This window comes from Erithacus rubecula, assembly GCF_903797595.1.
Source record: "Erithacus rubecula genome assembly, chromosome: 1".
Classification (NCBI taxonomy): Eukaryota; Metazoa; Chordata; class Aves; order Passeriformes; family Muscicapidae; genus Erithacus; species Erithacus rubecula.
The window spans coordinates 74,354,056-74,366,935 of NC_136658.1; the positions used below are offsets into that span (position 1 = coordinate 74,354,056).

The 12,880-nt window shown below is 33.6% G+C and overlaps 1 protein-coding gene across 4 annotated transcripts in view; it reads right to left on the bottom strand.

The window, feature by feature from the left end:
* The window catches only part of PDS5B (PDS5 cohesin associated factor B), a 96,809-nt gene that overhangs the window by 40,527 nt on the left and 43,402 nt on the right, over nt 1–12,880 (bottom strand). For all 4 annotated transcript variants that reach the window (XM_079322384.1, XM_079322382.1, XM_079322383.1 and 1 more), the window contains exons 9-14: nt 10,744–10,859; nt 8,953–9,047; nt 6,541–6,686; nt 5,488–5,639; nt 3,739–3,852; nt 2,191–2,272 (exon numbers count right to left, since the gene is read on the bottom strand). In XM_079322384.1, coding sequence (XP_079178510.1) covers nt 2,191–2,272; nt 3,739–3,852; nt 5,488–5,639; nt 6,541–6,686; nt 8,953–9,047; nt 10,744–10,859 — 705 coding nt within the window. The remainder of the gene's footprint in view (nt 1–2,190; nt 2,273–3,738; nt 3,853–5,487; nt 5,640–6,540; nt 6,687–8,952; nt 9,048–10,743; nt 10,860–12,880) is intronic.

The following is a 12,880-nucleotide window of genomic DNA, read 5'->3' on the forward strand; positions in this document are numbered from 1 at the left end:
AGTGATTTGTCTCAGGAGATCTTGAAGAAGTTTCAATAAATGGCAGAAAGATAGACTGGGAAGTTCAAAGATTTATAGTTACAGAATAATGTAGGTTGGCAGTGACAACTTTAGGTCATGCAGTTGAACTGCCTACTCAAAGCAGGATCAGGTTTTGCTTCAGGCAACTTCTAGTTGCATTTTAAATATTTACAAGGATGAAGCTATTTCAGCCTCTCTGGGCTGCTTGTTCCCATATTTGATAACCCTTACTGCATTTTTTTTTCTTACTACCTAATCAAAATTTCTTTGTAGTAACATCTGTACACTATTTCTTATTCCATTCCTCCTTATCTCTGAGAGCTCTCACAATGCCTACACTTGGCACAGGGACAACAGCTACAGGAGAATAAATCAACAACTAAGCTGTAATGATTACATGAAGAAATTAGACAGAAGTGAAAAAGCACACAAAGATACCTTCTAAAAGGTTACTAGTTAATCTTAGTTTTGTTTCCTGAAAGAAAGAAATGTTTACATAGCTCTGAATTGCTAATGGATATTTGCCTCCAGATTATTACTTGGACTGTATGTGACAGTCTGAGGTGCCACTGCAGGCAGCAAAACAGTTTTGAGTTGGGGAATTTTACTTAATTTAGTATTTTGATTTACACAAAAATGTACTTATTTATTCTGGTATTGAGAAACAAAAGCAAACAAATGAACACTTAAAAAGCAATGTTCAGCTCCCCCTCAGACACCTCTCTTCCCTGCTCTACTCTAACATAAGCCAAATAAATTCTCCCATGTAGTCTTACTATTCAAGAGAATATCCAAGTGTAGAGAGTTAGCACTTAAGAGCAAAATATAGGATAAAGTCCAGATGGACAAATGCAAACATGACAAAAGCATGCATAGTCTTGCATGCAATGCTTATGCTGGCATCAAAACATTCCTGGTAAATTCAAATCATATCTGATATTTTACAACTGAGAAAAAACTTTCACAATTCCCTGAAAGCACAAAAAAAAAAAAAAAGTTTAAATTTCACTTTCAGCTGAAAAGAAGCAAAATACCAAGCAACTAACTCAGGCATAAAATGCAGAAATGTATTTAACCTACACCACAGAACAATACATGAAAAGCATTTCAATACAGTCACCAAAATACAATAAAGTATTGTTGTGCTAGCATTTACTGCACTTAGAATTCAACACATTACAGCATGTTTTTAATGCATTAAGTCAAAATTAGTAATTTCACTGCAGTCTCTCTCTCTATATTGGCAAAACACTAACATTTCTAAGCAGATTAGATAATCCAACCACACGGCTGCCCACTCTTCCTGGTTCAGACACATTCAGCAAATAGATAATCATTACATTTACTTCAGCACAACTATATACACATACTGAAAACAAAAATCACATAGACATACACAAAGAAATTTGAGCATGGCAACATTTTCTGTTCTATATTATTTCTGTTAAAAAAGCATCAGATCAAATTTCTAGCATTAAAGCCAAGTTCTAATTATATTCTAAACCATACCAAGAATTTAGTTTTATAATTTCCCTACCCCAGACTCTGTATGAACATAGATATAACTTAAACAAACTGAAATTCACTTTATGAGAATACCCTAAATGCTCAATAAATTTTCACTTTTCCCTCTGAGAAAATCTGTAAACAAGAAAATAAAATTGCAGTCTGGTATCTCCAATACAAAATTCAATAAATTCCTGAGGGACGAAAAACTAGTAACCTGTTAGGATAAGAATATTCCAATTTCTTTAAAGTTACTAATCACACATAAGATAACAATTTAAGAGGGTTTATATAAGTATTTTTTCTTAATTATTTGATTTGGCAGTCAAAAATATTATGATAGTTTTGCCCTGTCTCAAAAGTCAGAACAGTCGTGGCAAGATGCAACTCAAACACTGGGAGAAAATATTTCACTATTAAATGACCGGCAAAACATTTTAGAAGTTTCTGAAATACCCTTTTCCTCTTCAATTTTACAAGCACCATGTATATACATTTCCTTCAGCAAATGTAGCCTAATGGAGTATCAGTTAACTTTCACAATATTTTCAAACTGCTGTTACAAATAAGCTTGAGATAGCCAAACCAAGGGAATTAAGAAACAGTACATTAATTAAAATTAAAACTGCATATTCACTGGGAATAAAGATAAGGGGAACTCACTTTGGGTTGTTTTATTAGGTCAACTAAATCCTTTACTTGATGTCGTAACAGATTTTGACATTTCCACATTTCATTCAATGCTCTAAAAATAAAAAAGAAATTAAAGAATTGTCAAAAGTATCTATTCAAGGAGTAAACACCTGTCCAAAATGATTCTGTACAGTCTTTTCAATTTCAGACTCAGAAATGTACTTACCACCTGAACTTCCGCTTTTGTGTAAGCAAAGGCTAAATATTTTCTAGCAGGATAACACAGAAAATTTATTTCATAATATTAGACTGAAACAAAGTGAGATTTTGAAACAAGTTTTATTTGAGATGTTCAAGTACACTGCCTTTCAAAGAAGGAGGAAGTAACTAATGTCTCATCCATTAAGAACTCATGTGCACAGACCTGAAATGACTCTTCTAAAAACATACCAAGAAGTAGGTTAGAGCAGATGTTTCAGATTTTTATCACCAAAACAAATGTTTGTCTTGCAGACAGGAAGCAGCTACTAGATGAATAAATTGTGAAAAGTGAACATTATTAGGCTTAGTAAAGATGCATGAAAGATACTCAGAAGAATAGAAAATTAGCACACTTTCCAGGAATAGTAAACCATTTAAATAGAGGTCACAGTCACATTTACAAAACTTAGAAAATCCACAAGTAAAAAAATAATTTCTGTATGAATAACTGAACAAACGATGTCTTTTGTACTGCTGCATACAAGAATTGTAGAATTCATTTGTTGCCTGAAATAACAAGTAACTTAAAGAATCCATTCTGCATTTTCATTTAGCCTACATTAAGAATTACTATAACAGTAACTTTTTATTTGCAATATACTATTAATAGCTTTAGGTTTTTATAGTTGTCCTATCTTTGGACAGGCAATACAAGAAATTCAGGGGGTTTAAATATCAGTTTTCATAGTATGGGGAGGCATTAATTCATACACAAAGCCTGTTCTAGTCTCTTTTACAGGGAATTTTCAAGTGACTGAGTACTACTACATGAAAAACAAAGTAAAACTATCTAAAATCAATTAAATCTAGGTGAACATTAGAGCAGTATAACCATTACAAATAAAATTCATGTGCATATACCTATTTGAAGCTGGAGAAGCACGTAACTTAATAACAATGAAGGAGGAAAAACAACTAAGTTCTTATTCTTAAGACACTTTGGCTACTGCAACAAGTAGTATATTAATTAAGAAGGTGTCAGGTAAGATTTAGGGCTGATCTACCATATCTATGTTATCTCTTTGCAGACATAAAAGGACTGACATGCACTCAAGCTTCTTTCCACATCTTTGACACTACTCTTTTTAGCTGCTTGTGTTATGAAATGTACTGCATCTTGTTAGAAAACACCCTATAAGTTTAGCATTTTTTCAATATCTCACTTGAAAAAATAGATGCTATGTCTACATTCTGTTTTCTAATAGCTTATAAACTATTTCTGTCCACTGACTTAGGCTACTCGTTACAATTCAGAACTACTTCACCATAATATTTGCATTAAAAATTATTTTGCAGGGAGTAAAAAGCAGCACCTACTTCACAGCATGTGAATCCAGTGTTGCATAGAGGTAATACAAACACTTCATTCGTTCATTTGTTTCCAAGTTATGAGGGACCATGTACTGAGCAAAAATGCGTTCAACAAGTAACCTGAAAGACAGGATTAAAACACTTATGCTGTGCAGGAAGAACACAATTGGAATTGTTGAAACATCAATTCAAAAATTCTCAGCCCTATCTAGACATCAGTTGTTGCATAAAAAAGGGAGATATTCAAAAACCTAAAGGTCAAGTTACTTGACATAACTCAACATAAGTTAAACAGAAATTTATCATTATAGAAAACGAAATGCTAATGCTGGTAGTAGGAGATTTAACAGATAACATTATCAACATCAGATGTATTAATCTAGAAGAAATTAAACAATTTGAGAAATATTAATTATCATCCCAATAAGATGTTATCATTTAGTCAGTATTGGGATAAATTCATGAACTGACTCAAATTAATTGGCCTGAAATAATACTGGTGCTACTACTAATAATAAAGCTTATAAAAAAAGAAATATCATGTTGATTATATCACACAATATCATGAAGTCCAGAAGGAGAATTCAGATACTAATTAGAAGGAGCTGACTTCCTTCCACCCTTTTCTGGCCCCTTCCCCACAGGCTGAGTTTATCCTATGTCTTTTGCTTCTGCAATATAAATGCAGGTATATTCCCAAGGGAATTATTAAAAGCTTCTGTGTAAAATGAAGCTCCTTATTTGGAAGGAGGAGGAGGAGAGTGGTTTGGGCCTGACAGTTACCGAGAAAAGACTGAGAAGAAAAAAAAAGGGAAACCAAGCCCACATGCTACTCCTAAACACAAGTCCAAGATTGAGGTTCAGAACTGAGAGGAGCATTAACAGAACAGAGCAAACAGGTAAAAACAATCATCTATGTTTGTGCTGGAAAGAAAATAAAATTCCTTAAGCACAGTTGGAGGAGGTGATCAAAACCCAAATTCTAGTTTTAAAAAGTCTAAGAAAAATGTCAGTGGTTAAGACTGGATGTAAGGATCCAAATAGTCCATTTCTATGGAGCCATAAAATAACTAGTTCTGAAGATAACTTTTTGAGGTGTTGAATTTTTAAAAATACTTATATGGGTTTGCAGTGCCATTTGTATCTGAAGGTTCATTTGCAAAGCCAACATGATGACCTTGATTAGTCAAGGCAGACTTGCTATCCATGTGCAACCATCTCTTTTTTCAACACCAACAACCACATACATGGCTATAGCTGGTATGACAGAGGCACTGCTTTCACCACAAATCCAGGACAAGGCTCTAATTCACAGTTTCTATGCTACAGAAACCTAACTTTCTGCAGAGTGACATGGCTTGCCCATTGTCACTACACATCCTATCTTTAAAACATACAGGAACAACATGCAAATCTAAATCAACATTATTCAAGCAAGTTTACTTACTAAATTTTAACATAAAAATTAACAAGTTAGACATTTAAACAAAAAATCTCCTCTACTGAAGCAGCGGCAAAGTACACCTAAGACTTCTGAAATATTGCAACCTCTCACACCCTTTAGAACCACTTATAAAGTAGAAGAAATCAACACAGGACAATATTTGGCTGCAGTTATATAAGATTATGCACTGAATCAAAACATACAGGATTATCAGGATTCTCATCAGCACTGGAACACACAGGAAAAACAAATCTTTCTAACAAGTTATAACACTTAGTCACTGAATCACCCAGCTTTTGCTACTAACTTACCGGTCATCAATACTGTTTTGATAATATATATGCAGAAGTTTATCTTTGATCCATGATATCTGTTTTGCAGCTTCTTTTCCTGCTTCTGATTGCAATGAATATTTCTTGTATATTTGTGCAAGCCCCATCATGGCTTCCTTCCTCACTCTCCACTTGACAAAAAAAAATAGCAGCCAGTTTAGCAGTTCAAAACTCAAAACTGAAAAAACTACAGAATTTTCTGTTAGCTATTTCCTATTCTACACCAAAATAACACAATTTAATTTGCAAAAAAACACGAGTTCTCAGTGCAACAGTTTCTCATTAGGACATATGTTGCATCATATCTATTACACTAAACCTTTCAACACCAGTAACTACCATGTAAGTATGCCTCTTGAATTTCAAATTATTACAGATTTAAGCCAACACCCTTTCTCACACTCTATACTCAATATCTGCATTTCTGTTATGCTACAACAAGAAAAAGCATGTCACCAAATAAAAAAATATTAGGCAGTTGTTTTTAAAGTTTGCCATCAGTCAACTTGTTTACTATGCTTTAAATTAAGTAGTAAACCTCATAAATTTTACCAAATAATGCAATATCTCTAAACTAAAATTCAAGACTATTCAAGTTTGAAAGCTACTACAGTGATTTGCAGTCTTTCAATGATCTCATTAAAAGCAGGTAATCAACAATATATATATAGCATATACTGAAACTTGAAAATTTTCTTAAAAATGCTAGAATGTTTTACAAGGGTTTGCTCTGAATTAAAACCTTTCCTAGACTAGACAACTGGAACAACATTGTTGTGTTGCAGCCAATCTAATAACTTAAATCATATCACCTTAATTAAAATACAGCATAATGAAAAATGTAGCATTCTAGTCCTGGGAAGAAGGTACCTCACTAAATAGATTGCATCAAGATTTTTTACTTTATATTGGTTTTCATTTGCAATTTTAAAATCACTGTAGCATTTTTCAGAAGTGCTGATTTTAAAGAAGGTGAACATTACAGTTGAGAAGTATAAAACACAGCTATTATCAATGCTAATTTTGCCTTACCCGCTTGTCCAGTGTCCTTTCTCTGACGAAATTTAGCAGGTGATCATTGACAAGCAAAAGATCTTTTTTAGCAGCAGTAACTATGGATACTATAACATCATGCCGTATGGCCTCCTCAGGATCATGTGACCTCACTTTCAGATATTCTGGGGGGAAAAATGAGTAAGTGTAAGTATACAACTTCAGCTACTTTCCCCACCAGACAGAAACAGAAAAATTATTTTATTTTGTTTGAAGCATCAGCAGTAAGAAATCAATAGTTTTTTTCCAAGACTAAATGGAATGTCAGTAAAACTTAGTATTTGCTTAGAATATTAAATATGTATATTACTGGCATTATTGAAATAAGAATTATGTGGCTACAATTTTTTAAAAGTTTCTTATAGTAGTTACACTATGTATACATTGGTAACTATCATAACTAAGCAGGACTGGATCTGTAGAGTAGAGCAGACATTGCTTGAGAACTTGCTAACCACACCATATACATTTTCAAGTCCTACATCAGGCTAGAGGCTACTTTCTTCCTGCAGACTCAATCCCCTTTGGCTCCTAGAGTACATTAGTTGCACTCCCACTCACAACTTCTGTATTATGCACAAGGAATCTAGATCACCTGCTCCAGGAACACTCATCAGTATGAGCCATGTAAGCATCATAAGCAGGGACATATTAAGAGATACTTCAAATTATAATGCTTACTTACACAAATCCTAGTTTATCCATCTTGAACAATTTTTTTAGATTATTCTGGTACACTGCTACTTATTCACTAACACCAATAACACTTTAAAACTCCTGCTTTTAGGTGTCAAGTTTGTTTGCTACCTATTGTCATTTTTAAAAGGTGGCAAACAAAATGGCCAAGTTAATATATCTTTTTAGCTGCATTTTAGGTTATTTTAGAAGCACAAAAGGGTAGAGACACACACACAGAAGTTAAGATCACACTTCACTGCATATATCAGTGCAATGCTAAGAACTTTACAAAACCTTGCAAATTCAAACTTCAGTCTGAATGACATAAACAAGAGGTTATTGTAGTCTCATCACTGTTCAATGAACCAGTGAAAATTTTCAAGTCTCATCTGAAACACTGGCCATTACCACTACTCATAATCAGTCCAAGTGTTAAAAGAGCACATTTCAAAATAATGCATTGCAATTATGGAGGCTATGAAATTTTTAATCCAAATAAGCCTTTTTAAAAAATCTTATTGTTTAACAGGAGCACAAAACTAAAACACATGAAAAATACTCCCATTATATAAAACAATTCTCATCTCCAGTATCAGTGAGCCACAGAAATTTTTCAACAATTTGACTTTGGTAAGTACTGTGGGGAGAGAGAGGAGGGGCAAGCAAAATTACATTTCCCAGAGGATACCATTAGAGGGGGCACAAAGTCTTTCAGCAATGTAAAAAAAAAAAAGACAAACTGAACATATAATTCTGATAATGAAAAATAAAAATATTTCTACCATTCCATTAAGGAAAGACCCAGAACCTTATGAGTTTTTAAAGCTGGCTTAACAATTCAGAATCACAAAATATTCTGAGTTGGGAAGGGACCCACAAGGGTCGTCAAGACCAACCCTTAAGTGAACATTCTATATGCAGATCAAACTTCTGACCACAGTGTTCCATGTTTCAACCAACTGAGCTAATCTCTGGATAACACTGTAACTACAGAGTGACTCCAGCCTGCCTCTATTTGTGTCCAATTTGGCAAATACTCAGCAAGCAGGAAAGCAATCCCATGCACTTTACAGTCCTTGTAACTCCAATACTGCCTCAAAAATAACTACAAGTAGGAGTTTAATATCAGGGAAGAAACAGTCTACAAAGCAAACCAATTCTTACTAATTGTACTTTTTTTTTATTAAGACATGGGAAGCAGCAAATACTAAATGCTTCCATGGATGCCAGTTGCCTTCTTCCTACAGAGCTCCTGAATTACAGGCTGTGTTTGATCTGAAGGAGGTGGAACTGTGAAGCTGTGGTCAGTTATGAAGACTGTCATGTTTCAGACAGTGGCTGTACAAGAATCAAATATTTCAGTTTTGTAAAACTTAAGTCTCCCCTATGCACCCTAACTAATAAATGCCAGGACCATTAGGTTAGGCAGGCTGTCTTTACCTGATCCCATGGTGCTTAATTACAGAAGCAGTTGGGAATACAACTACTGTATGAGAATGAGAAAGATCTTTCCAGCTGAGGCATTCTTTATGTACAATCCCCTCAGCCTGAGAAGAAACACTGAAGGTGGGGATTTTGACTTAGAACTCCACCATCACTTAAGTCCTGCACAACATCTGACAGCATTACCTAGGATTACACCTAGGCTTCTAGCCTTTTTGACTCTTCCAGGAGACTTAAAATGGTATTTTAATACTGTAATAGAGCTCATACCTGTTAAGTCCTTTGCCAGATCGGGGTGGTTCATAAGGCAGTGACTTGCAAATTTGACACACTCAAGGCGAATAGGTACATGGATATCATTAAACCTAGTTAGAAACAAGACAATGCATTACAGGAACAAAAATTCCACATGTACTAAAGCAATCTATTAATTTCTACACAATATCAAAAACTTCTGAAAATATTTTTTTATGCTTCCCATGCACAGTTACAAGCACACAGCATCTCCAATTTGACAGTATAAAGTAGACTGTCTTTAGCTTAAAAGAAATTCTCATACTCATTTGTTGATTCATTTTTCTGAATGTGAAAAGAATATCTTCTCCTGGTACACCTTAAAAACTGCCAGGCAGACAAAAAGCTATTAGAAATGTCTATGATATATTTTATTCCTTTTCTGTAATGCTACACATAATTAACCATGAGACATGTATCAGAAAGTCAAAATTTAATAAGACGGTGACATTTATCCCCTCCTCACACTGCATGACAGACAACAAATAAAGGTATATTTGGTCTACTACAAATTTCTTCCAAGATGGATCATTTAATTTTATTTCCTTTTGGAAGACTGACCTAGATTTGATGCTTGAAAACTAGTATTTTATATATATAGTATAGTATATATCTATAGTATATATCATTTTTATATAAGTAATTTTATCACAAAAGTACTGATGCAATTACAGACAATTCTTTGAAAATTAAATTCATTTTCAAGCTATTGAAAAAATCAAAATTCTTGGTATGAAACAAAAATGCAATTTTAGAACACCGTTGAAATATTTATCTATCAAATAAATAGATTTCAAAGAATACCTGTTTTAGTAAAAGTCAGGTACGTTTTCAAAAATCAAGAGATTTTTATCAGTGCTTCCTTCAAAAACACAGCTATTATAACTCTGTGAAAATCTTCAGCAGTAAATGCATATATGTGATGCATATATGTGATGCATACTACTAGAAAACAGTTACTGTGAACAAACTGCAGATAATTACATTGTAACACAATAGCACATTTTCCTTTGGGCCCAATTGGAGGTGGCATTTTTTGATGACACTACATGTTTTAAATAGTTACATACTATCAAGCAAAATACTTTGCTTTAATTACATTTCTTCTATTCTTAAAAGTAGCATTTCTTTGAGGACTCTGCTTTTGATGATTGAATGTCACATTATAAACTACGGCATTTGTAATAACTTTTAGAATTTATTCCCTTTTACACAAATCAAAAATATTTTCTTTATAGTAGCCAAACTTGAGTTTCTCCTGACTACAAGCTCCAGCTGTATTTTTTAATCTCAAACTGGAAGAATTTTGCAGCATTGTAATTATTACACACTTCTTTTAAGGTACTCCTACCATAAAAAAACTGAAACTCGTACACAAAGACTGTAAAAAAAAAGCCTCAAAAGCAGTTCTAATATCACCTGATATTAAAAATGTCATTGGATGCTGCTTTAAAATTTATCCATCATTGAATAGTTTCACTTGTGAAGAAATTAAAACAAAGCATTTATTTTTCTTGACAATGGCAATAAAGCTAGTTGGAAAAAAACCCAAACATTAAAGGAGAAGACTTGTAAACATTCACTCTGCAGAATGACAGATGTGGAAGATATGTGTAAAATTGCTTTAGCATTATCTGCCAGATCTGAGATAAAGCAGCAGGAGGGAATTCAAGTTAGCTGTGTCACTAAAAAAAAAAACCAAACCAACTGCATTTGGCTTCATTGGATGCCTTTCCTCCCTAGGCAGGGACATAAACAAGAATATACCTCCCCAGGTAGCACTGCCAAAGTGGTTTGTTTTGAGATGCCAACTCTGAATCCTTCGCCCCAAACATTTTTGCTAGGAGTTTTACAACCTGCAGACGTTCTTCATTGTCATTGCTCTGGAAAATGAACAGATTTATTTAAAATGTAAAAGGAAAACTAATCCAAAAAACAGAGTTCTCTTTTGTACAGTTTTTACACCTTACATATTTCTAGAAATATCACAATACAGATCAATAGACTTCTCTTATATACAAATGTCTATCTCAAGACAAAAACCCTTCATTATTTTTTTGAGAAGACAAAACAATAAAGACTGTGAAAATAAAAAAACAATGCAGAGACAAAAAATGTTGTGAATTAAGCCTGGTGAAAAAAACATCTTCATAATGCTTATTTACAGTTTACTGATGGTTAGGAAATCTGATATGTGCCTGTACAAATTCAGACACAACACAAAACTTCCAAAACTCAGTTCTATGCTTGCCTGCACATAAAGGTTTACAGTTCTGTACAAAAGTGCTTAATTGTTTAATTAAAAATATTAGTTAAAAATAACAGTTTCCAGAGAACAACAGATTAACTACCCAAGATCAGAGTTCCAAAGGATGTGGTCCTGTATTTGAGCCTATATTCAAAACTGCTAAGGTACAACAGACAGTCTTCCTTTTATATTTAAAATGAGTCCTAACAATGATAGTGGAAACATACTGGAGAAGGCCTTGTTTTATCATTGTTTTGTATTACATTCTTTAATACAACACACAGTATATGAACCTTTACATACTTTGGAAATGTATGCTAACATTTGTGCAATTAGCAGTATTTATTGTTCATAATTTTTTCCTTTGCTTATTAAAGAAAAGGGAGAAAACTCAATTGGCTCCAACATTTCCTTGAAAAGAGGTAGCTAAATTAATTTCTATTAATTAGATATTATTAATCCCTTATTATTCCCAGGTTTTTTTCTGGTAAAAGGTAAGAACTGTGTAAAATACTGCTTTTTGTCAAGCATCTTTGAATTCTTATTGGTTCAGCATCACCTTTTGAACATGAACAAGAAATAAGAGCACAATATAGCTGTTGGAATTCTTTTATATGACACCATAGTTTTAGAGACAAACTATTTCTCCTGACTCAAGACCATAAAAGGGCTGAAATGTTTGCCAGCATGTCTTTAATTCAGAACCCTAAGAACAGTTAAAGCATTTGTAAAATCCTTAAAGTAACAGAGCAAGAGAAGCGAAGGATGCAGTAATTTCTAACAGTGATATATTACTACATTACAACAGACTAATTCTTTTGAATACACTTTAGTATTAAGTATTCAAAGCATTAATAGCAAATCCATTAACATGTTTTTTTGCATTTGACTAAATTTTTGGCAATTAACATTACTGAAAGCACTCTACAGCTAACTCCTCTTAATCTGCAATAAATGGTTTTTCTTAATGAGTTTCAGCCCATTACACTACAAATTCGTATTCTGTGGGCCATGGTTAAGAACTCTTAATTTTATTTTTTTAGTCCAGCCTCCATGACTTACATCCTATCCACTCTTGCATAAACAAACAAAATATTAAGATATTAAGCATCTCTAACTTTTTTAGGTAACCAACACAGACTCAGAGGCAAGACACTCAAGAAAGTGGAAGGAAGGAGCCAGGCAGAAGAGCTGGGAGCACATTAAACATTCAACTCCTTAATTATACAGCCAGAAACATAGAGGGAAAAAAGACAACCAAAGAGAACCAAACAAACACACAAAACAACAAAATTCGAAAATATTGTTAATTAATTAGTTGCAGAAGTTTTCGTTGTATCAGTCACTAATCCAATTATAAGACTACCCACTTGTGTTTCTAGTCCTGTTGTGGAAACAGCAAATACTTGTGACTATGGACCTTAGTACATAATTATTTGGTCCTTTCTAAATTTTGTGCCCTGACATTGGCTTCCTTGAAAGACAGTTGTATACACTTCAAGGGCTAACAAAAACAAACCTATCTTATTGAATGAATACATTGCCACTACAGTCTCTCTCCCCTTTATTCTACTTCAATCTCCACTCTTTTTCTGAGGGTGAAAAAAAGGGCACCAAACTCTGAAAAAATCCTAATCTTTCACCATTCTGAGACAC